This window comes from Sturnira hondurensis, unplaced genomic scaffold (assembly GCF_014824575.4).
Source record: "Sturnira hondurensis isolate 20B ecotype Veracruz unplaced genomic scaffold, ASM1482457v3 Scaffold0006805, whole genome shotgun sequence".
NCBI lineage: Eukaryota > Metazoa > Chordata > Mammalia > Chiroptera > Phyllostomidae > Sturnira > Sturnira hondurensis.
The window spans coordinates 1,064,723-1,090,040 of NW_028079436.1; the positions used below are offsets into that span (position 1 = coordinate 1,064,723).

Consider the following 25,318-nt stretch of genomic DNA (forward strand, 5'->3'; position numbering starts at 1 on the left):
GTCTGGTCAGCCCGTGGCTCAAGGCCCCAGAGGTAGAGAAGACCCAGCCCACCCAGGAGAGCCAGCCCCGCCCCTCCAGCCTTAGGCCCACCTGCCAGAGACCCCTGCAGCTCTTTGGCTCAGGTGAGCCAGAGGGTGGGAGCTGAGAAAAGAAGAGAAGGACTGCAACAAAATGATCTGCTTGCTTTTGTGACTAAACTTCATTTTGACATTGTCTGACTGCATTTCCGTAGCTGCTAATCTCATGGAGAGAAAAGGGCAGATCTTTCGGGAAGAGAAATTGACACCCTTCTGATTAGCTCCACCTTTTTCTTCTCTAAAAGAATAACAAGGAGAGGTTATTATCAGTGGTTGTAAGATGCCTCTCTGACAAGGGACCTGCCGGGTGTTGACCTCAGGGCAGCACTTGCCCAGCAGGTAGAGGGCCTTAGACGGATGTGGCATCTCCTCGGGGCTCAAAAGTCTAAAGTGGTGGGGAGCATCGTCACCATGCTGAGTGTCTTCACAATAATCCTTGAGGTAATTGGAGGCAGCCGAGGTGTCGTGGCCTTGAATCATTAGCTGATGGCGACACAGGAAAGAACCCATGTAATGAGGCCTCAGCGGGAGAGTGAAGGCCACTGAGCGCAGCAGCATCTGCCTCCCCCCACCCCTCAAAGACACGGGGAACCCTGAGGAGCTGGAGAAAATGTCAAGGGGCCTTGGTACCAGGAGGAGAAATGAGGGCTCTGGTGACGGAAAATCAGACAGGCAAACTCAAAGGCTTTGGGCAAAGAAGAGGAATTTGGGGATGGGAATGCACTTGACGGTGGGGGGGGGGGGTGCTCCAGAGCAAAACCGTTCTGTAAAGGACGCTGTCCCAAAGGCGAAACTTTTACTGTGCTTCGCATTTTTATGCAGCTTTTCTTCCCCAGAAGGCCTGCCCAAGAAGGAAATAACCCTTCAGGAGCCAGTTGAGATCACTTGCTAGAGCAAACAGAGGTAAAAAAGGAACACAAGTGATGTTGTCCGTGCAATACAACCAGCAGACAGGGAAGCGAGAAGACAGGCTTTAGATGAACCTTAAATTCACAGGCATGAGGTTATTTTTCCGTCTCAAGCAATCTCTCTACAAGCCCCTCCCCTGTCCCTGATAAGGAAACAGAGCTCCCGCTTTGTGGCGTGCTCTGGTGGAGCCCAGGCAGAACGCAGGTCTGCAGCCTCTCACCCCACCCCCACCCCCACCCCCGTGCTTTCCACAATCTCTGCTCTTTCTACTGCTCAAGTCTGTTTCCTTAAAACCACTCACTTCTGCCCTGGCTGGGGTGGCTCAGTGGCTTGAGTGCCTCAGCTCACAGCCGCTACTCTCAGCATCGCCCTGTCCGCCTGGGTGCTGGGAATGCGCCTCCCCGTGGGAGGAACTACAGACTTCCTTCCTAATGCCTGAGTGTGAACGAGGCTTTACAGGGCAGAAGTGGACCTGGAGCAGCCCCAGCACCCAGAGCCCCCAGGGGGTGTGAAGATTCCCACCAAGGTGGCCAGTGGTGAGAACCTAGGGGGCTGCTGTCCTCCCCCACAGGCAGCCTGGGCGGTGCTGAGAGCTTTCTGGCCTACGGGAGTGTTTGAGGCAGCCCCTTCCAGCAGGGATACAGACAGGACCTCCCGCCAACACTGAGTTCCCTGGGGCTGACAGAGGCTTCCAGGGAAGCAGTCCCGCCACTTTCCCAAGTTCCCAAGTGAGGCGGAGACTTTGCCTCTGTGGTCACAGCTCCCTGCAGCCTGAGTCTGCCCCGCGGGCCGGGCCTCTGAACGGGACTTTGCAGACCAGGCCTTTCCCGGAGGCTCCTGCTCACTCTACACAAGGGCTCCAGGGCCCCAGTCCGCTCTGCTCTCCCCATCTCCAGGCTCTGTGCGTCCGGTCCAAGTCTCAGGTCAAATCTCACGTCTTCCCTGAGGTTTCCCCCACTGCCAGATGAGGGCCAACTTGCTCAGCCCCCGTTTATTTCCCTCCTGGCTCACCCATGTCTGATTTACTGGTTTTCCTCTTTATGTGTGTCTTCCTGCACTGCTGTGAGAGTGTCCTGAGGACAGTGTCCTCATCTGCTTTGTGTCCCCAACACCTAGAATAGGGTCTGGCACACAGGAGGTACTCCAGAACCATTTGTTGGACGACAGGGTGGATAGAGAGCTGACAGGCGGCCCTGCTGAAGTGCCCCGCCGTTACCACCCGTACTCAAGGGGGATGGAAACTGCACCAGCCGGCCTGCTGGGTCTCCACCTGGCTCTCAACGCCAACCCAAACTCCGTAGCCATGTCCAAGGCACGAGGGAGTCAAAGTCAACCAGACACTCTGTCCCAGAGCCACCTTGGGCACATCTGACAGCGCGGGAGGTCTCGGGAGGGTGGGGGAATCCTGGGACCATCACCCACAGCTCCCGGCTGACACATACCCCCACACACCTGTGAACACCTCTGGGCACACCTCTGTGCACATGCTGCTCTTGTAAAGGCCCGTCCTCAGCGTCAGGGCTTTAAAAAGCCTGGCCGAGACCCAGGATATGGGCGGCAGCTCCCTGGTGGGTTTGTTTGTGGGATGCATGGAAAATAAAGCCTGTGGTGGAGCTGCACCTGCTGATGGGTGGGCCCTTGGTTCCTGTGCAAGTCCCTTCTGTCTGCAGATGCTGGGACCATTGCCGTGCCCGGCAGGGGCTCACAGCAGGCAGCAGTGAGACCATCAGCATCCCAGGTGGCTGGTTCTTGGCCACGTGCATGCCTTCTGTATTCACATCCCTCGGTTCCCAACCTGCGCTGGGCCTTGCTGAGTGAGCAGCCACTGCAGAGCCAAGAAGTCACCCCAGTGTGGCTTTCTGGTGGGGTGGAGTGAGGCAGCAGGGGTGTCACCCCAGTCCTTTGCTGGGGCCCCAGGGGCTGCAGGAAGAGGCTGGGGCAGTACTGCAGACTGAGACCTGGGTGGGGACCTCCCAAGGTGGGGCAAGGGACAGGGCTCTCCTCAGTGGCCATGCCAAGGACGAGTTCTCAGATAGAAACTGTGCGCTGGGCAAACACACTTGCAGGCAATTCGCGTCCCAGCGTGGAAAGCGGGCAGGTTTCCTGTTTGTGTCCAACTCAGGGCCCCCTCCCTGTGAGGGACACGCACACTCGTTCACTCTGCACCAAGGAGCCAGTTACAGAACTGTCTGCGCTCTGGTGGGGTCAGCGGGGGGAGAGGGCCCCTGCTCCGGGTGGAGGGGGAGCACCTACCGTCCTCCTCTGGTCCCGCCACTGGGGTTGCCCTGACCCAACTGGCCGAGGCCACCCTCCCCCACCTGCACCCAGGCCCGGCTGGCAATGCCAGGTCTGGGACGCTCACTGCAGAGTCCCCACCTGAGTCACGGGAGGAGCCTTTAGTACCGACTGGTACAGATGGGCTTGTTTCTCCCGCCGCCGTCACTTTCATGTGACAATTCCCCTTGGTGACCGTGTTCGGTAAATTTAATTAGTGTTGAAAAGCAGCTTCTTTGGTATGATGATCTGTTTCTAACCCAGGTAAACGACTTTCTCTGTGGCTACAAATTAAACACATTATCTTTTTCATGCATCACGGCTGTCCTCATAAATACCGAGGCAGTTGCTGGCGGTCTCACTTGGTTGCCTTTCCCATTACTGTTTCATCCGCGTCCTGGTAGGAGTGGGGGATTCATCCTGTTTTAGTAACAAGGAGGAAGTGGCGACAAGGGGCTTGTTAATGAGGAACCACGGCTGGGCCGCCGCAACAGGCAGCAGGCGATCCCAGACCATCCCTGTGCAGGGCGTTCCTGGCTGTCTGGGGCCTGCCGTCCGCAGACTGGAAAGGGCAGGAGCAAGGCGCGAAAGCTACTTCTACCTTAATTGCAAATAATTAGGACCCCATTGTTTGCCGACAGCCACTTCCTGTCAGGGACAACGTGAGTGTTCTGGACGTCCTCCACGCCCAGGGTTGGCACGTTTTCTGAACAGGAAGGCCTCAGTGGCACCTAATCAAACGCGGGCATCGGAGGCGCCACACGCGGCGCTGCCCTTCGCAGGTGCGTCCTGCGACCCAGGCACTTGGGCATTTCTGAGGAGAAAGGGCTGGGGAGACAGGGGGGCTCCCGAGTCCAGACTGAGCTGGCTTTCCTTCCTCTGCCCGGGCTGGAGTCGGTGGTCTCTGAAGCCCTTCCCTGCTCTGCCACTCCAGAGTCAAGTCCCCGTGACCCCAGAAGGCTCACCTCCAAGGACAGGTGTCTCCCCTTCCTGCGCCATCCTTCCAGCTTCCCTCCTGCCCCGCCCTGCGGGGAGGCAGGGGAACCACCTGCTCCAGCTCGGCCAGCTCAGCCTCTGGCCTGGGGTTTGAGCGCTGGTGCAATCCGAGTGAAGGAGATCAGCTCTTAAAATGGTCGTGTTTCCGAAAACTTGAGTGTGCATGGGGGAGAGGGGTGGCACGTGAGGACAAAGGCCCTGCTCTTGCAGGGTCTCCTGAGGCCAGAGAGTGGGGCAGACTCTGTGGGGCAAGAGGATTCAGAGAGGGGCACTCGAGGAAAAGAACCCCGCGGGTGAGTTGGAGCAGGTTTAGGGGAAAAGCTCGCAGTCTGGGTGGGCAGCACAGCCAGAGCGGAAGGGGCCCGTGTGTTCTTCCAAACGGGGCAGTGGGCGCCCTTCCCATCGCTCTCGGAAGTGTATTCCATCGGTGACAGAAGGGCGGTGCTTTGTGTCGGGAAGGGATCAAGTGCAGAGGTTTCTAGACCTGCGTTTCTTCTAGTGGCTGCACGGGCTTTCCAAGGTTACCCATGTTCCTGGAGGAGCGAACGCGCCAGGGTGTAAAGCAGCCAGTAAACACCTCGGGCGGGGAGGGCGGGGCGCCCAGCCGGGAGACGCCCTCCGCATGGCCTGCGACCTTGACCTGAGAAAGTGCGCTGGGGGCGCAGCCTGGAGGCTCCGCGGTGCCTGCGAACGGTTAGCTGGCGCGACCCCTTAGGGCCTGCACTTTCACACTGTTTGGAGATACTTCGACCTTCTAGTTTATTACGATTCAAGAAAAAGTCAATGTTCCTTAGCTTGTCAAGGCTGGAGGGATTTAAATGAGTTTTTGAATCAAGCAGTTAATCTACCGATAACTGATTCTTTTCCTTTCAAATCTATAATGATGAAAAGCAGACCTAACCAAAATCAAGAAAGGAAAAGTTCTTTTTTTCCCCCTTAGACATTTTACTCCCATGAGGTGGGAGCTGGGGCTGAAAGTTCAGGCCTGAGTGCTGGGGCCATTCCGTTTCGCTGAGTATTTTGAAGATTAAATTAAAATTTAAAAGCAAAGATTTCTGTGGCGGTGAAATCTGCACTCACGTTTGAATCATCTATACTTTGCTAGCCCTTCATAATTCTCAATGTCCCATCTGTTGCCCACAATGCCACGTGGCTGCCCGCCAGTTTTCTGCCCTCAATGGCCGAGTGGGGCGGTGGCAGCGGCTGCCCGTTTGGCCTTTCGCTGCGTGTACCCTTTGCTGTCCACTCTGCTGTCCACTCTGCCCGCTTTGCCATCTGTGCCCTGGGCACCATGGCCTGAGACCGTCACGGGCTTGTGTTGGGGGCGGGGACACCTGGCAACACAGCAGCTGCCCCGTCCAGGTCCTTAGGTTCTTGTGTGAGGAGGCAGCATTGTGCGAGAAGGGACCAGGCGGTGAGAACGGCTGCCAGTGTCACGGCGCTGGTGGGCGCCCTGAGAACTCCATTCTCCCCCAGGAAAAGGTCAACCTCTGGCCTCCCCGCCCCATCCTGAACACTTAGGATGCCACTTTCCCTTACTCTGCACGTCCTCCCGGGGTTCCTCAGTACCCTCCCCCCCTAACCCCCTCGCCTCAGGATGCCTCCCCAAAGCCCGAGATGCTCCCTGCCACGCGAGCGGGGGGCGGGGAAAGGGGGGCACCTCGACTCAGGCCCTCTGCATCTCTTAGAAGACCCTCCTTGTAGCCCCCCTGTATTCCTCCTTCCCAGATGGGCCAGGCTCATGCCCAAGGTGTTCGGTGTGAGCCAACCATAAAAACTAGCTTCACACAAGCAAACACCGCTCTTGGTGCCCACGGCCACGGCCCGTTGGAGGGGCAGGGACTCCCTTTGGCCCCCTGAGTCCCCGGCCTCGGCTCACAGGCAAACGGAGCCTCTGCTCACCCCGATGTGAACAAGCCACAGAGGGAGCCCAGGACCCCACCCGAGTGCCCGGAGCTGACCCTCCATGTTTGTATGCCTGGCAGGGCTCTCCAGCCACAACGCGCTGCTGGCCTCCTGCGGGAAGACGCTGTGCCTCCACGGGAGCAGGTGCACGCTCAGCAGGGAGACGGGCGAGCCCGAGTGCCGATGCCCGGAGGCCTGCAGACCCCGCTACGTGCCCGTGTGCGGCTCCGACGGGAGGGTCTACGAGAACCGCTGCGAGCTGCGCCGAGCCGCGTGCCTGCTGCAGAGGGGCATCACCGCCGTGCACACCAAGGACTGCTTCCTCAGAGGTAGGAGGGCCGCCCCGGGCCCTGTGACTGGGGGCGCGGTGGTCCTGCCGTGCCTGTGTGGCCCCTGCCCGGGGGTGCTGAACGTGCCAGTTAGTGTAAGAGCAGTAGAGGAAGAGGGAGCCCGGAGCCTTGGCAGCACGGCAGCAGTGGCATTTCGGAGACGCGGGGTCTGCTGTGGCCGCCTGCCCCCGGAGGGCAGGTTCCAGGGAGGCGCAGCCGCGCGCTGGCAGTGTGGGACACATGTCTGGGAGAGGCCAGGGCATGCAGCAGCACCCAGGTCTCTCTCCCACAAGGGAGCCCTGTCCAGAGGTGGTGATAGGGCCTATGTTTACCCCTCTGGGCAGAGTCAGTCGCATGCATCGGGGACCGTGCTGTGCATAGAATGCGGCCAGATGGCACCAGCGCAGTGGGTCCCTGCATGGCAGGCTCTCAAACTCCAGCTCGGAGCGGTCACTGAGGGAACAGCGCTCCATGCACACCCCGAGCAAGACAGGATGGCCCTGCATGGGGCCAAAGGGTTCATGCCCAGGCCTGGGGTGGAGTCAGAGGAGAAAGGAGTGCAGTGGCCTCTCCCAGCGGAGGGTTCGAGCCTCCAGGGCGGGGCCTGTGGCTCCTCACACCCAGGTCCACTTAGCTCCTGGCACAGCACCAGGCACTGAGCAGGTGCTCACTGGCGCACAGGTGCCCGAAAATGTGAGTCAGAATGCAAATTCCCGTGTTACTGTGGCTCCGATGAATGGTATTCACCATGGCCTGCAGGAATATCTGCAGTCCTGACACCAAATGGCCACACGTGAACAAGTCCAGAAATTCGGGAGGGCAGAAGCCATGTGTGTGCAGGTGGGAGCACGGGGCACCGGGCGGGGGAGGGCGGGTAGCAGCTGTCACCAAACAAGAAGAGAAGGCTTGGGACTAAGCCTACCGGCACCTTCACAGTAACAGCAAAGGGCTTCTGGGTGGCTGGAACTGCTGGGCTGGGGTGGGGGGTCACTATAAGCAGCCTCAAGCCCAGGACGGTGTGGCAGGCACGTTCTCGGCGGTGCAGCACAGGCCTGTGCCACCTGCAGCCGCACAGAGGGCAGCTTGCCCACCCGCGCGCGCCCAAGGGCCGTGGCGGCAGAGAGCCCTGGAGGACTTGGCCTGTTGCCAGCATTCAAGGCCAGGCAGGTCCATGGTATTCATGCAAATGGGAAAATATTCACAGAGCCATTGGGAGGTATGCCTTTATTCACGGGTGGGAGAGCTGCACACATTGCAAGCTGCATGTCTATGATCATGTCTCATGTCGTGGCCCCTGCTCCCCAGCGTGGCACCCGGCGTGGCACCTGTCCCCTTGTATGTCTCTCATCATCACTGCCCCCAGCAGAGAGTCCCTACCCGTTTGAGTACTAGAGGGGAACAAAGCCGGCAAGATGCCAGAAATTATATAACATAACGTAATTCTGCACATGTGAGCCCACTTCATGTTATGGGAACAGTTCATCAGACCCGGTCTCAAGGCTACAAAAACACCAGTTATCGGGCCCCCCCAAGGCTGTGGGGACACTGCTTCCCCTAGTTACCCAGACACCTGGGCGAGGAAGCCAGACTGCCTCCACTGACCATACACTCGGGCTCTGGAAAGTCAAGTTGACTTGTAATGGGAACAGTCTCGGACACATTCATGGCTGTGCCAGGACACTAATGCTGAGGTGCTTCAGAAATCATGAGGCACATTATGGAAATGAGACCAAAATGAGCCCAGGACAAATGTCCCTGGTCTGGGAGCGCTGCCCAGCCACATGCCTGCCGAGTCCCCAGCAGCCACAAGCTCCCGAATGCTTGACTGGTTGCCCCAGCTTTACTGGCCATGTTGAATTTTACAGGCTGATGCTCCATTCTCCAGTTCCCAGTAGCCCCTGAATTGCATCTTTCTGGTGGTTTCCATTTTTGCTCAGAGTATCTACAGCCCCCCAGCCCCCACCACCACGGAGTATTCAAACAGCTTCTCTCACTTCATGTGGGGGGGGGGGGGGGGGGGCGGGGGGGGAGGGTGGGAAACAGCCACCGCAAACCCAAGAGGGAGGGGGGCCGGACAAGCAGATGAGGGCTGTTGCATGCTGGTGGACGTCTTCCACCAAATCCTTCCAATTCACTGAGCGCTACACAGAGTTGGTGGATGCCCACCCGGGTGGTGCACCCTAAAGCTCCCTTTGTGGGGTCGCAGCCCAGCCCTGCCCCTTCCCTGTGGTGTGGCCTCGGGTGCATGGCTCCACCCACCTGGGCCTTTGCTCGGCTGGGAGGTGGGGCTCCTGGCAGGACCTGCCCGCTCTGTGGGGAAGAGTACAGGAGATGCCACAGGGAAACCACTTAATGTGTGTGCCGGGTGCGTTACTGGCAATGGTATTAATGACAGCTGTTGTCTTCGTGTATCTAATCCAACGTGGCCTCGGGCCTCGGGCAGCGACATACCTGACTGTGCAGGGTCCCAAGGGCAAGGGCAAAGGCTCTGCCCAGCAGGGCTAAGGGGACGGGTCTGGGCCCACGTGGCTTCACGGCAGGTGGAAAGTGAATGTGGAGGGCACCGAGAGTCAGCTCGACGCCACCCTGGAGACGCCCTTCCTGCAGGTGGGGCCCTGGGTCTGGGCCCTTGGAGAGGCTTCCCCAGCCTCAGGCCCAGCCTCAGCTCCAGTCCCTGGTGGGGGGGGGGGGGGAGGGGCAGTGTCTTGGAAGAAAAGAGGTAGTAAAGGGCAGCTTCCTGCAGTGCCAGCCAAGGTCGAGGTGGGATGTGTGATGCCACCTTGAGCTCCTTGATGATTATTTGTCTTTCGTCCCAAATTTCCAGAGAGTTAATGATACAGGAAACTTAAAGACACCTTTTTTCCCGTGCAAATGGAAATTCTGAAATCGTCTACGTTCCATTCCACAGACCTACCAGCCTTCACAAAGAGGCGTTAGGACTTTGTTCCCTGGCGTTCCATCTGCCTCCAGGAGTCCTGTGGGGAGGAGGGTGGGGTGAGATGAGGAGGGGGAGGGGGTTGCCTGAGCACCTTGTGGGGACACAGTGCCTGCCACTCTGCAAGGGGAGACAGGCAGCCTTCTCAGCCCCATTTCCGAGAGAAGTGCTGGTACCATGTTGCAGTTGCCATGGCAATGGGATGTCTTGTGAACTTGGGATAAAACATCACATCACTTAGGGATTATTAGTGTGTGGGAAAATCAAAGCTGCACTGGAAACCATCATTGCAGCTCATGATCGCCACCCTGACACCGGCTCCCTGCAGTCCCCGGCGTGGTCTCCTGCCAAAACTCGGGCGTTCGGAGGGATGTGGGACGCAGCGTCCCTTTCTTGTGGCAAAATTAGTCACAATGGTCCTTCGCACCACATACCACTGGAGAATATACCAAGAGGGCCGATGGAATTCTCTGTAACTTTCACTTCTTATAGAGTTTAAGTTATCTTCTGACATGGTTTACTGTTTGTGTACTAGTTGGCGCTTTTAAAATTATTTTTTCTGACTTGGTTTTCAATTCGCACTTTATCTCCTGCGCTGTTCAAGAAAAGATTGCCTTTCAGCCGTCACTCACCATGCCAGGGCTGCATTATCCCGTCGACACAGTGTCAAGTTGGGCAGTGTTCCAAGCAAACCATGAAATTATGGAAGACAGGAGCCTGTTAGGGGTTCAGTTCTAGACGGACCTCAGGCTCCTGGCCCTGCACACCCCTTGTCGGTGACTCTGGCACTTCAGAGGGGGGTCCCAGGCTCATGAAATCAGAGGAAATAACTTCCATTTTTGACAAAAAGTGAACCATACTATTGGCTCATGAACAAATCTTCTTTTATTAAGTGTTACTAAACACATGAGTGAAACCCGAAACCTTTTGTTGCAGGTTAGCAGAGCAGCTGGACTTTGCTCCAGAAGAGTTTTCTTTTTTCCTGTTGTTGTTACTTTGAATCTTGTTGCTTCAGTAACATCCGTTAAGCCTCATGCCTCCAGGGCATTCCCAGACTTCCTGCAAGTCTTTCTGCCCTGCTGGGGACTCAGGTGCGTGCGTGAGATGCTGGCACAGAGTCCTGATGATGGCTAGAGTCACAGGGGACTGGGTTTCACTGTGCTGGAGGGGTCCCTCCAGCAGGAAGGGGCTGCAGGACAGGGGGGCACAGGCAGGCTCCAGCCTCACCCACCAGGGCCACACCACATCTCCTTGGATGAGGCGCACGAGCTCTCTGCACCTCTTGTGCCTCATCTGTAAAATGGGAACGATAATCAGACCTACCTCAAGGAGCAGTACGTGTAGGGAACGCTCTGAGCAGAATCAGTAGCACGCAGGTTGATGGCGATGTCGCTGCAAACCTCAGGGCTCGTTCAAGGGACAGATGCAGGAGGCTGACAGACCGCTGCCCACGTGCGGCCGTGCTGTACACGGGCTAAGAGGTTGGGGGGGTGGCTACTCCAGGGAGCAAACCAGGCGAGAGAAGAATGTGGGCCCTCGAGTGTATTTAACGGGTGGCTGGAATCTGACCTCCAAGTGACACATTAGATCACTTTCTCCTGCTGCCTCGTCTTGTGCAAAGAGCTGTCATGAGCCAGCCAAGTCCACCCAGCGAGTTGGTAGAGAAAGAAGAGGAGACCTGAGAACTGGTCCCAGGCCTAGAGGGTGTTTCTGGGGTGAATGAAAGGCTCCCGGACACTGTCCGCTGAGCCTGAGGGAGGGGTCGTCTGCCTGACGTGAGCAGGGCAGGGGTTGTCTAGGGAAGGAGCTGGAGAAGACACAGCAAAGTGCACCTCGAAGGGTGCAAGAGGGTACCCCCGATGCAGGCGGGAAGCAGCTGCTGACCCAGGGAAGGGCCAGTGGTCAGAACGCAGGCCCTACAGGGCAGGTGCCACTGGGGGCAGACGCAGGCAGTGGGCAAGGGTGAGATGAGAAAGGCCGGGCACCAGGCCAGGCAGAGTGACCTCAAGCCACCCGGTGTCCAGTGAGCTACTTATTTCCCAGACAGGGACCTCGAGGCCCAGAGAGCACTAAGTCCCTGCCCCATGGCACAGGCTCTGCCGCTGTGCCGGCCCTTCAGAATCACTCAGCTTTGGGGCTGTGTGTCCAGCACAGCGCGGTCACAGCGGAGGGAAGGCTCCGCGCTTTCCCCCGGAGGCTCCCTGGTGTGCAGGGCCTCGGGAGCCCAGTGGGCTGGGCCTCCCTGTTCTCTGGGGCTCCTCCGGGGAGGCTGGCTCAGCCACCCCACTCACAGAACCTCCAGACAGCAGGGCCCCAGACCACTCCCTCCCCCCAGGGACAGAGCGGGGGCTCCCGGATCAACCAGAGCTGCCAGGGGGGCTGGGGTCAGAGCCGCAGGGCCTCTGGGGGAGCCCCCCTCCTTCAGCCCCGCTGGGCTCTTTAGCACTGGCCTCCACCCACCAAACCCCCTCTCCGGCTTCCATTTTCTTCCCGTCGTCCTTCTACTCCTGCCCCACCCACATTCCGCCCACAGATCCTGCGCTCTCCCAGCCCTAGGGAGTGAATCCATCTGTACCCAGCACCTTTCCTGGCCTTCACACTGCGTGTCCCCTGGGGACCAAGGCTGTGCAGGCCCTGACCCCAGTACAACCAGGATGCCAGGCCTGACCTCATGGCATTGGCAGGTCCCTGGCACCCCACTCTGTGGACCGTCAGATGGGGCTGCTCTGGCCAGAGACACCCCGAGAACTCCAGGGCCGGCAGGACCCATCAGGGACCACCCGCCGTCTTGTAGCCTCCCCAGAGGTTCAGCCGGCACCCGCGCCAGCAGCTGCGAGCTGCCGGCCAAGCACAGCAGCCCCCGGAGCTCTGTGTCCCCTCTCTTAGTGTCTGCTCCCAGGATGCGGAATCACAGCTTAAAACAAATGCATATGTGTGCTGTGGCTGTTTCCTCTAGGTTTCAAANGGGAGTGAATCCATCTGTACCCAGCACCTTTCCTGGCCTTCACACTGCGTGTCCCCTGGGGACCAAGGCTGTGCAGGCCCTGACCCCAGTACAACCAGGATGCCAGGCCTGACCTCATGGCATTGGCAGGTCCCTGGCACCCCACTCTGTGGACCATCAGATGGCGCTGCTCTGGCCAGAGACACCCCGAGAACTCCAGGGCCGGCAGGACCCATCAGGGACCACCCGCCGTCTTGCAGCCTCCCCGGAGGTTCAGCCGGCACCCGCGCCAGCAGCTGCGAGCTGCCGGCCAAGCACAGCAGCCCCCGGAGCTCCGTGTCCCCTCTCTTAGTGTCTGCTCCCAGGATGCGGAATCACAGCTTAAAACAAACGCATGTGTGTGCTGTGGCTGTTTCCTCTAGGTTTCAAACCACCTACTCTGTGTTGGTGTCAGCAAAAGGGGGAGAATGTCATCAGTTCAGCACTCGGGGTGCGCTTCACAGAACTGCTGTCCTTGGGATGAATTAATTACAACCTAGCAGTTCAAAATTGCTTATAAGTTATTGAGAAAGCCTCACACTGCACTGATTCCACTTGTGGAAACAAGCCACAGCCTCAGAGGCCCCATGGTGTCTCCTGACTTCCCTTGCATCTCCTCCTTCTCCTCCTCATCTCCTCCCCTGGGCTGGATGCTGGCAGGCTCGGCTCTCCGCTCCTAAAGCTCTGTCCCAGCGTCCCTCCTGGTGCCACTCGTCTCTGCCCTTCCCTTCTCTCCCAGGCACCCAAAGCACCAGTAGCCTGGCTGCTCCCATTTCCCCAGCTCCCTCTGCACACTGCCCACCAGGGTCTGCGTCCGGCTCCTGTCCCCACCGAAACTGGTCTCCTTCCCGATGCCAAGTCCAGGGGGAACTTGCCGGGCCTGCCCTCGCTGCATCCCTCCCACAGTGGCAGCTGCCAGCCTTCCGGCAGCCCCTCCCATAGCTTCCAGGTTTAGCCCCGTCCCTCTGACTCTTTGCAGGACCCTCCTTCCCCAGGAGCTTCCTGTTTTTACTTATGTTTTTATTAAAATGTAGTTAGCATACAGTATTACACCAGTTCCAGGTGCACAGCACGGCGATTAGACATGTGTGTGCCTTATGGCGCAATCGCCACCCTGGGCCCAGTAACCATCTGTCACCATACCAAGTTGGGACCGTGGTATTGACCTCGCTCCCGGGCTGCACACTGCGCCCTGTGGCTTGTTCATTTCACATGTGGGAGTCTGGACTTCTCACACCCCTGTACCTTTTCCACCATCCCCACCCCCCCCTCTGGCAACTGTTACTTCTCTGCTTCTGTGACTGTTTTTGTCTTGATTTTTAGATTGCACTGACAAATGAAATCATACAGCGTTCGCCTCTCTCTGTCGGACTTCTGTTACTCACAGTAGCTTTTTATACGCGGGCTCTCCCAGCATCCTTGGCTGGCTTCTCTCTCCACTCCCTGCCTTTCTCACGGGTCCAGCCGTGGCTCACGTGCAGATAAGACCCATCCGAGTCTCCACCCACAACTGCACTCCCCCGTCTCCCACTGCCTGACTGGCCTGCCCCCAAAGGCCCGTGGGCACCTCAGATTTGGTGTGTCCCAGATGAACTCACCATCTCCGTGTTCCCCCTGCCCCGGAATCTTTTCTCACCAGCACAGCGTCTGTCTCGGGGATGGCCCCAACCCCTGCCTGCACCCTAAGAACCTGGCGCCTTCCTAGCTGGGAAGAGCTTCCTGGCTCTTCTGGCTGAGCCCCTGCTGCAGAGCCTGCCCAGGTTCCTTCCCCCTTAGTTCCTCATCCCACCCCTCCCTTCTCTCCCTCTTCTGCTGCCGCATCCCTCTGGTCCCCCAACCCTCTCTCACCTGAATGACCTCTGTGACCCCAAGCTGTCCTCTGGCTCCTGGTCAGAGAGTTCTTCACACCCACCTTCCACGTGGCTTTGAGAGTGAACTTGCCAGGACGTAACTTTGGCCGTGGTACCCAGCTGCTGGAACCCTTCCGTCTATTTGTTCGGCAAACACCCTGCCTCCCCTGAGTCAGGTGTATTCTGGGTGACAACAGGGATGCCACAGGGTGCAGAACAGACAGGACCCCTGCCCTGGGGACGCACACCATATCAGGGGGAGACAGGAGAGGGCAGATGGGGTGGGCAAGGTGGCACGGATGCTGTGGAGAGGAATTGAGTCGGGAAAGAAGTGAGAGCTGCTGCTGCTGCTTTTTTTTTTTTTTTTTTTTTGCTTTTTTTAAACTCCACTTTACATTCAGTATTGCTCTGTGTTATTTCAGACGTGCAGCACAGTGGTTAGGCAGTCACATACTCTACAGAATGGCCCCCCACACACAAACACAACACTGTCGACTCTGTTCCCTGTGGTCTGCACCCCTGCCTGTTCTGTAACCACCGGTCTGTACTTCATAATCCCTTCACCTTTCTCACCCACTCCCCCCACCCCCGTCAATCATCCATCTGTCCTCTGTGTCTATGAGTCTGTTGCTATTTGGTTTGCTTGATTCTGTTCCTTAGATGCCACATGTCGGTGCAATCCTGTGGCATCTGTCTTTCTCCATCTGGCCTCGTTCACTCAGCATAACACCCTCTAGGTCCACCCATGTTGTGGCAAGAGCTAAGCTCTTGCTCTTTTCACGGCCGAGGAGCATTCTATTTTGTCTGTGTACCACGGCTTTTTTATCTGCCGGTGTGTTAATGCAAGCTTCCCATGTGAGAAGTGACATCTGAGCAAAGGCCTGAAGGAGGCGGAAGGTTAGGGAGCGAGGTATTTGCATATCTTAGGGAAGAGCATCCCAGGCAGGAACAGAAGGTGCAAGGACTCTGAGCGGAGAGAGCTCACCTGGCATGTTTGAGGGTCAACCAGGAGGCCAGAGCAAGGAAGGGGAGAGAGGAAGTCAGAGGGTTGTGGGGGTAGATCACCCACGTAGGGTCTTGTCGGCCAGTAGAAGCCCGGACTCTTAGCCACGGCTATATAATCTTTCTGTCATTCTGCAATGCACACCCAGGGATGAGGGCACCACCCCCTCACCACCACTGGAGGAGCCTTGAGGGTCCGCCATGGCGGGAAGGGAAGTCTCGTCCAGGCGCTCATGGCCAAGCACCTCTAGGTCCATTTTTTCATTGAGATAAACCTACAGGCATGGGGACTTCCTCTGTAAGCCCCAAGCCGACCAAGGTGCCATCAGAACTTCTACCCAGAGGAAGGCCCCACTTCCGGTATAGCTTCTTGCCAGCTTGCCGGGGCGGCGGGGGGGTGCGGGGGGGGACAGGGGGGCGGATGTGTGGTTTCCCTTTCTGCCCCTGGCTCACTGGAGCTGCCCTGCTCACCTTCCAATGAACACACACATCCGTGAGTGTGTGCCAAATAGGATACAGGCAGCCCCTCCAAGGTCACCAAGTGAGGGCGGGGGAGGCCCTAGTTAGAGACCCCATTAGAGGGTCCCAGAAGAGCTGGGGTCGGTTTGCACTGAGGACCCTGCTCCAGGGTCATGGTGGGCTCTCGGTGGGGGCAGGGGCATCAAGTGTGTTGAGAGGAAATGAGGAAGGAAAGGGGCAGAAGGGGGCAGCAGTGGGGGTGACCTAGAGGCTCTGGCCCCCAAGACTTCCTCCCAGGAGGCTGCTTAAAGAATGCCCTGCATGGAGACGGGCAGAGGGACGCCCTTGGCTCAGAACTGTTTACCGGAGCCATGGCCGACATGTGGAGGCTTCGGAGGGTGGTCAAGAGTCGAGTGTTTAATTACTGGGGCAAGGAGGAGTTGATTTGGGGCTTCTCTAAGGTCCTCCCCTTCTGCACCTTCAATTAAGATCAAGGCTCCCGTGTAGCAGCCGCCAAATGACACTGTGCATTGAGTCTCTGCTCGGGCAGTTTATCCAATTATCTGTGTGACAAACTCCGCAGCTGTCAGACCAGCCACAGCTCAAATGTGTGTCGACTCGGGTCCCCGCCTCAAAGGATTTTCTGCTACGAACAGGCTGAGGGAAAGGACTCACGTTTCCTTTTGTACGCGGGGAATCCCTGCGAGGGTCTCCCGCTGCCTGCGGGTGGTGCGGAGAGCCCCTCTGAGGACAGTGGGTGGGGAGCCGGGCAGTGGCCTGGTGGTCGCCCCTTCTGGGCACCTGGCCCCTGCAGAGGGTGTGACTGCCCACCTCTGGGCCTGCTTTATTGGACCACGAAGCAACGTGTTTTGAGCCATCTTTTTCCCTCTAAATAAAGAGCGGGACACTTACCACTGTGTCAAATTAGATGAAATAAGTCAGGGGAGTAGGGAGAGGACGGTGACTGTGCCCCCCCCCCCCCCGAGAGTGACTGCCGCATGCACAGGTGACGAGACCACCCGAACGGCCCCGCGCTGCGCCTGTGGGGTTGAGAACTCAGCTGGGAGAGCCCGGGGCAGGGCCGAGACCCAGCCCTCTGCAGTGTCAGGGGCCCTGGGAGCCCCTGTGGTTCCTTATGGTGGGTTAACTTGCTCCCACAGAGATCCAGGTTGAGGCCTCAGAGTGCTCCTGAAGCTAATGAGGAAGACGGAGGCCCACCCCACCCACTGTGGGCTCCATCCCCAGGAGCCCTGCCCTACCTGACTTCTTGCTGTGCTCGTGTCTGTGTTAATGCATGTTGATCACTCATTAGTGAAGGTAATCGCGGCGAAATGACTTCAAAAAGCTCCTCCTAATGCAAGCAGTAAAACCACTTTGTCTGCAGGTAATTAAAATCTCTGGAGGCAGTGAACTCCGGCCGCCTGCTGGCTGCAAGCAGGAGGGCTGAATGGTGCGCTTCTCTCCACAGCCGGAAGGATGGGCTCATCCAGTGACCTGGGGTGGGGGGGTCTCTCTGTTTACTCATCTTCCGGGGTGGGGGCGTTGGTTTCCTCACCCACTGCTTGTCTTTCAGTCCATGCCCACCCACTTTGATTGGCAGACCTGTGACCCACAAGCCTGGTCCCCAGTGGTCCAGCGAGTGACTGTCTGAGCCCTGACCTGCCCACTCTGCCTGGCTGAGTTCTCTGGTATCTTCCCCTCCCTTCCCCTCTCTCCCCCTCCCTCCGTTCCTCTCTGATGGCTCACCCAGTGATTGATATTTCCATTGAAATGTAACAAATCCAACGTCTTTTTTAAATATGGCAGAACAGAGGGCCTCACACCCACCTCTCCAAGAGGCCTCGTAGCCGGTCTTTTCAACCTCTCCCCTCTGAGCCCGCCCACTGACGTCAGGAGCCCTAGATGAGAGGCGCCAGAGGGTAGGGGGTTCCGGTGGCTGAACCTTCCCAGATGGGCGAGACGGTCAGGAAAGGGGCACTGAGGATGGTCGTTGCAAACCTGCAGAGGAAGCGCATGCTCTTGGGGAGAACTATTACGAGAAACAGCAGCACAGGGGACAGCAACTGTGTTCTGCTCTCAAGTCAGGAAAACACGAACTCCGGAGTGAGAAGAAAAACGGGATCCTAAGTTGGCCAGGGCCCAGGAAGGGATCACATGGAAGCTGGAGGAGGGAAGGGGAGGGCGTCAGGAGCCTGGAGCACGGGAGGAGCACAGCAGCTGCAGGGCGCTCCCAGTCCTGGGTGCTCTGGCCTACGGGCGAGGTTAACAGTGAGGAAATCCCACACTGCTCTCCAATGAGAGAACGGGCTTGGAAACCTCTCCCAAAACACACATAAAAAAGAGAGAGAGAAGGTTTAAAAACTAGTAACAATAATGTGAGAGAGAGGACGAATCGGTAGGACAGAGACAAAAATGAGCCTATTGGTGACTGGCCACTGCAAAGATGGACCTCTGAGTATATCAAAGGGACAAGTGAACAGGGGTCTTTTCCTAATTGGCCTAAACAGAAAGGTTTTTAAGTTCAAATATAACTGCCAAACTTCTGGATTTCAAGTCTTTTTAACTCTATTTGAAGTATCCGGGCAGAGAAAAAAAAATCTGGTTTTCTGTGAAGGACAAAGAAAGCCCCTCTGGCCTGGGCTCTCCTGCAATGTTAATGAAGAAGCAGGGAGGCAACTGAGGCCATAAGATTCTGACCCAAGATTTCCACTCTCACCGAATGGGACCCCAACATGGGAACCACAGAAAGGCCCTCTGCTGGGCAGGGGCTCAGATGGTGAGCCAACCCTAGATTCTTGGCTGGGAAACAACTAACAGATGAACCCCCACTGATCTAGAGACAAGTCAGAGAATTCGGGAAAGATGAGGTCGGGGCACTCACAGCCTAGAGGGGGACACGGGGACCCTCCCACACGAAGCCATCCAAATGACCGTTTGGAATGTAGCTCCCAAAACGGCAAAGCGTTGAAACCCAGTGTAGTCCGTCTCCTCGACTCACTCGTGGGAATGCCAATGGCTCCTGCGTAATTCTTCATAAAGTGCATTAAAAAGCCAACATCCGTCACCCCGCTCCCCAGTCTCCGTTAGCTCCACCCTTTCTGCCCAGCGTGGGCCCAGTGGGGGTCCCCCAAACAAGCACCCTGGCTGTCCCCGGCCACCCCTGGGACTCTGCGCCTGCCTTTGCAGCTATGTGCCGAGGCTGAGGGCGGCCGCAGGCTGAGGGGGCTGCCCCAGGGTCCGGGCCTGCCCTGCGTTGTCTTGGTGGCCAGGATGTTAGGAAGTAGAAGAAAACTCCTGTATGTCCTGGAGTGTCCGCCTCGAGCAACAGTGCCCTCGATAATGGGCTTGCGTGAGTGTCCCAGCGACCTGGCCGGGGCAAGTGTGGAAGGCTCAGACTGTGGGTTCTCAGTGCCAGTCAGAAACAGGTGGTTGATCAATGAGCAAAGAATGTGAAAGAGCTGAGCCCTCTTGCAAAAGCAACAACAACAAAAACACTGAGAGGCAAAAGATCTGGCCTCTGGCCTCTGATTGCTGGCGATAGTGACAAGACACTCAAGAAAGTCATGGGCCACCATGGGGTACAGCCACCCAGAGCAGAAAACGGGGTGGCCCTCAGGATGGGATCAGCATGGCAATGGCCACCATTCACTGAGGACTGCCAGGTGCCCAGCCCAGACCTGAGGCTTCACGGGTATTGTCTCATGTAATTGTCGTCCAAGGGGCATTTGACGTAGAGCCAAAGGGAGGCCAAATACCTTGCTCATTCACTGAGCTGGTAAATGACAGCGTGAATACTGGGGCTGCCCTTCCAGCAATGAGGAGGGACTTTCCTGGGTGAAGAGAACTTGACCCCAGAGAATGGGTGGGACTTGAGTAGCCAGCCATGGGGGGCAAAGGGCAGCAGCCGATGGAGACGCTTCATCAGCTTTGCCAAGTGTCACCAACACCGTTCCTCCCTCCTCCACTCTGACTTGCCACGGGTGACTTGTCAGACACCATCAGCCTGAAAATCACCTTCCCCTAACGAGACATGGAGAGAAAGCAGAGTTTTCCCCTAACAGACAATAAGCGTTGTCCCATTCTGGTCATTTTTAAAATTTTTATTTATTTATTTTTAGAGAAAGGGGAAGGGAGGGAGGGAGGGAAAAAACAATGTGTGGGCCTCTCAGGCATCCTCTCCTGGTGACCCAGCCAGCAACCCAGGCATGTGCCCTGACTGGGAACTGTACTGGCCACCCTTTGGTTCGCAGGCCAGTGCTCAATCCACTGAGCCACACCAGCCAGAGCCACATTCTGTCTTTAAACCCCAGTGACCATCTCCGTTGGCTGTGTGCCGGGGCCACCATGGTGATGAGCCCATTGCAAAAAACAGGAAGTGCCCCCTCCCAGACGAGCGAGACCTAGAGCAGGCGGGCTTGGTCCACGGGGGAGGGAGACACTCAGGTTTCCCCGTTGCTCCCTTCTGTATCTCCACCTCTGCTCCCCTCTCACCGGTGCCCCCCAACCCCCACTAGATTTTAGTGGCATAAAGATTTTGTTTGCATGCCAGGCTTATCTCAAGAAACACCTTTCTAGCAGTTTTGAAGTTGCAAACCTGTCATTTTAAGAAGTTTGTGACTCTTGGCAAACAGTTGTGAGTGTCAGGAAGACGGATGCCAAAGGGAGTCTTCAGAGAACAGAGGCAGGGCCCGCCCCTGGGCAGCGCGGCTTCCTCCCCGGTGATGCCGGCAGCAGCCCGCACACTCGTTTCCAGAAACAGCTGGCAGGGAGCCGGACGCACCCTTGAACCTGTGCATGTCTACAGGCCGGGGAAGGAATGACTCAAAGCCGAGGCCCCTCTAGACCTCCTTTGGGTTCAGCTCTCCAGGAACTCATTTGGCTGCAATTCTAATTACCAAGATGCAGCTAATGATTGTGATTTTATACTTCTCGCTCTTTATGAGAGACCAGAGAGTGGATGGGAACGGAGAGCAGGGTAATAACTAACATCAAAAGCCCATGGTACATGCCAGGTCCAGTGCTGGGTCCTTCCACGCATCAGCCCCGCCCCTCGGGGTAAGGATGGTTGTACCCCTACTTGGCTGAGAGGAAACTGAGGCTCGGAGACATTCAGTGTCTCGTCCAAGACCACCCAACTGGGGCGGGGAGAGCTGCAACCCAAACTCATGTCTGCCTGACATTTTTATTTTAAATTTTGAATGCTGTCTTTGCTCCAACGGCTCCACCACATCCATTGTGCCCGTGATGACTTTCATAATTAGTTAAGAAAACAAGCCTTGGAAATCGTCCAATTTTTAGAGCACTCAACGACTCTCGTTCACGACCCGGCCCATCGTGCCTGTGTTCATACTTCTCCAAAGGGAAGCTTTTTGCGCGTGGAGCTGACGGTCAGCTGGCGGGCAGCCACTCTCGACTTGTCAGAAGAACGGTGATGATTTTTAAAACGTTTCTCCCTCCATCGTCCTTGCTTCTTCGGCTGTGCGTGCCTTCCGTGTAAGTGATGATTGTAGTCACGGCAGAGGAAGGAGACCTCATGGCGCGCCCAGGCTGTCCCCGGGCCAGGACTGGCTGGGGACTGCGTGGGCTCCCCCAGAGGAGCCCGTGGGCAGAGTGGGCTGGGGCCAGGCCTGCAGTGGGTGGACTCGTCTGCTTGTGCAGCCCCAGGCTGGGCTCTGGGGGGACCAGGAGACTTGGGGCAGCCTGGGATGGCAGCGCAGGAGGAGGGGTTCACAGCAGGTATGATGGGTGACAGGGCTTCCTTAGGCCACGTCACGCAGGGACACCCACGCCGCACTGAGGTGGGCCCTGCACGTCATCCTGCCCGTTCGCTCCCACTCCCACTGCAGGGTGGGTGGTGGTGGTGGTCCTGCCCTCCACATCAAAGGACCACGCATCACGGGACCACGCACCACTCTGCTGTTTCAGGATTTGCTGGGAAAAACCTGTGATTCTTCTCTCCGGGCCATTCGTGACTTGGCAGGGTTCAACAACACAGCATTTCCTTTACTCACCAAACACAGCTGGGCACCGACCACGCACCAGGCCTGGTTTAGGGGCTGGGGACTCAAGGAGAGGGTGGCGTGGCCCCGCCCTTGGGGAGCTCATAGCAGAGACACATGTGAACCAGGGTGGCAAGCACGTGATCGCGTGTCAGTCTGTATGGAAGGAACCAGGGAGGCCTCGGGGAGGAGGTACCGTTCGGGCCAAGGATTCGGTGACGAGTAGAACTGGGGTGGTAGGCAAAGTGGGAGGGACAGGGCCTATTAAAGCAAGGATTAGGCTGTGAAGCCAGCATGGGGAGCCAAAGCCAACTGCTGTTTTCTGAAATGTGAAGTTCAAGGTGGGGAGAAAGCAGCAGAAGCTGAGTCTGGCCAAGCCAGGGCTACCCCTCGAACATCTGGTGAAGGGGTGCAGGCTTTCGCCTATAGACAGGACTTGGGGGTTTTAAGCAGTCTGGTATTTAGGAAGGTCCCCCAGCGTCTTCGTGGGAACAGCTGGGGCAGGCCCAGAGGGAGGCATGTGGTTCACCAGCAGAGAGATGGCGGGGCCTAAAGCACAGGAGAGGGCGGGTGGGGGAGCCCTCGGGGCCAGTGCATTTGGCAGGACCAGGGACTGAACACACAGGGAGGAGGAGATGGGGTGCAGGGGCCCCGGCCTGGATGGACACGGCTGCCTTGCCCCCAAGATGGGGACACGGGAGGCAGAGCCACGTGAGCAGTGGGGGAAGTGAGGGCCTGCCCTCGGGTGCAGCTGCGGGGACCCCGAGGTCCTGTGGGGCGGCAGCCTGGGTGGGGGAGGGCTCAGTGCTCACGATAGCCTGCTCTCTGGACATTGGCCTGGGAAGGGCTGTCTTACATTTTTGAAATGGCAGAGTGCGCCCTTTCTCCTCCCCTACCACACTCGAGTTCTCCAAAGGAACAACCTATAGGGCGGGCACATGTATACAGAGAAAGAGGTTTGCTGTAAGGAATGGGCGAGTGTGAATCTGGAGGCCGGGAGGCCCCAGCTCTGCAGGGGGCCAGCAGGCAGAAGACCTGGGAGGGGCTAGTGCTCAGGTTCCCGCCTGAAGGCCGTCCTCTGGGGAAGTCCGTCTGCCTTGAGGGAGGGTTGGTCTCTTCCTTCTATCCAGGCCTTCAACTGGTTGGACTAGGCCCACCCACATTGTACAAGGCAACTGCTTTCCTCAAAGTCCACCAATTTAAATGTTAATGGCACACAGACACCCTCACAGAAACAACCTGCATCATGTTTGATCACATAGCAGGTTGCTGTGATCCAGCCACGTCGATGCATAGAACTAACCCCCAGCCAACTCACTGCAGGGCTATCCTAAGGGCCTTCCTCAGGCCTCAGCCTGTCCTCGTCTCACCCTAAGTACAGGCCCTCGTGAAGCAGGCTTGCCTCATGAGTGTCCCACCTGAGCCAGGCCCTGGAGAGTGGACACGTCGGCCCTTTGTCAGGGGTGCACCTCACTGCTACCCGACCAGAGAGCAGGATGCTTGGTGGCCAGTCTGAGGTGTGCTTCCCTCCCTCGAGGCTCAGCCCGTGTCCCTGGGCTGTAGGTGGGGTGCTGAGCCCTTGGGGTCATCGCACCTGCCTCCCATGGCTACCCACCCCCTGCCCAGCACCCAGAAATTCCACAGGAGGGTGGGGAGTTGCTCTGGACCCCAGGAGTCCTGACCTTCCTTCCCCACCAGCCTTCGGAGGGTTTTCTGCCAATGGCTGTTTTCCCAGCAGTTATTTTCTCCACCAGCTCAACAGTTGAAGCAATAACTGTTTGGAGTTATACTTAAACAGTCACATGGTATCAGTTCAAACTTGATGGGGATCAAATGGGAGTGAAGGCTGACGATTTCTCAGAACACAGGATGGGGGGCACGAATGGTGGGAGATGGCAGTGGGCCACAGAGGCTGCTGGTTAGACCCTAATGTGACTGCGTGACACCTTAGTCTGGGAGCGGCACACCTCACCAGCCGGCTGCCAGGCTCAGAGAAGCAGGAATCAAAGTATGTCATCCGCAGCCTTGGTTGACTGGAGCATTGGGGGGTTGGGGGTTCGGGACAGGGAGCGGCAGTTCCTCCTGCAAATGGGTAATAAAGGCTGCAGCAGGAGACCCGCCTCTTGGTAAGGCAGCGGCCAATCACCAGAGCGAATGTTTGAGGCGTCCCCACTGAGTGATGGGCTGTCTGGTCTTCCGCCAGAGTCCTTCCCCCCAACCCCGGGCCAGTCGGGCAGAAGGCAGGTACTCGACTTATTAGTTAGAGAAAAACTCCTTCCAGGGCAATGGGCACTGATTTGTCATTTCATGGGACCGGGTTTGTTTTTGACAGGGACCTTTGACCCCAAAGAGGACACATCCTTTAGAAGCTTTAGAGAGGTTCCCCTCTCCCTGCTCCCGTTCCCCGGAGACTCTGTGGTTGGGGACTTCTCACCAGGGGACCTCAGAGCTGGAGCCAAGGCTGGAGTCTGACAGCCCAGGAGAAGTTCGGCAGGAGGGGTGGTGCTGATCCAGCCCCATCCACCAGCAGTGGGAGGCCAGTGTCTGGGGAGCCCTGCTAGGGGCCCATCGCCAAAGCCTGGGCTGCAGGGGGGACCTGGAGGGCATGCAGGGTTGGGCCAAAGGGGAGGCTGTGCCTGGAGGGTGTCCAAAGCCCCATGTAGGGCCAAGCCTGGGGCTGGGCAGGGCTTCCTCTGCTGGAGAAGAGGTGGCCACGCCCCAAGAGAGGCTCCTTTCCAAAGGGCCGGGCAGTGATGTGCCAGTAAAGGCTGTGTGGGGACATGGCCGGTCCAGCTGAGGTCAGAGACGGGTTAGAGTGGGGGGAGCTGGCTGCATCCCCGCCAGGCAGTCTCCCCCTCGCTCCTTCTCCCCGCCGCCCCCTGCTTCCCCCCCACCCCTCTCCCCAAGAGCCTGACTCATGTGCCCACATGTTTCTAAAACAAGTGGCTGGAAAATAACATGTTTCTCAGTGAAATGGGTGACACGGCAACTAGTTTGACCTTTTTAACGACTCATGTGATTTCACCGGCATTTAGACACAGTTGAAGTGGCGAGTGGTCCTTTCGCCTCCAGACACGGTGGCCCCAGGTGACACAGGGATGGAGCCGCTGCCCGTAGGCTCCTCCGGGCTGTCCCCTCCGTAAGAGCCAGTGAGTGTGTCATTTGTTAGGGAACTTCCTCTCTCCTCTACTTCAGTCACAGACTGGATCACGGATAAGTGACGGACTCTGCCAACAAGTGAGTTCTCAGTGCTGTTGCCCCTGGGTTTCAGCGGGAGGAGGGGGGGTGCAACAGAAGCGAACAGTCAGGTGGGGAGGCAGGCACCATTTTCCCATCGAGAAGAGGCGCCCGAGGTCCCCGTTGGGTTTGCTGAGTAGCACAACCCAGGCCCCCGTGGAGGGTGCTCACTCACGCTGCATACCCTGTGTGGGCCCTCGGGGCCCAAGTGGGCCCCTTCAACCCAGCTCCAGGGTCATCTCGCAGGGGAACCAGAGATGGAGCGTGAGGGGAGCGCTGGCTGGCTGATCCCCAGGGCCCCCTCACACAGTAGTCAGTGCCATGGGTGTACCCCATATGCGAATGGGGCACACTTGTCCCTC

General features: G+C 57.7%; 1 protein-coding gene across 1 annotated transcript in view; it reads left to right on the plus strand.

Moving 5' to 3' along the window:
* FSTL4 (follistatin like 4) overlaps positions 1–25,318 on the plus strand; it is a 354,377-nt gene that overhangs the window by 162,488 nt on the left and 166,571 nt on the right. The window contains exon 4 of the mRNA XM_037050468.1: positions 6,243–6,491. Coding sequence (XP_036906363.1) covers positions 6,243–6,491 — 249 coding nt within the window. The remainder of the gene's footprint in view (positions 1–6,242; positions 6,492–25,318) is intronic.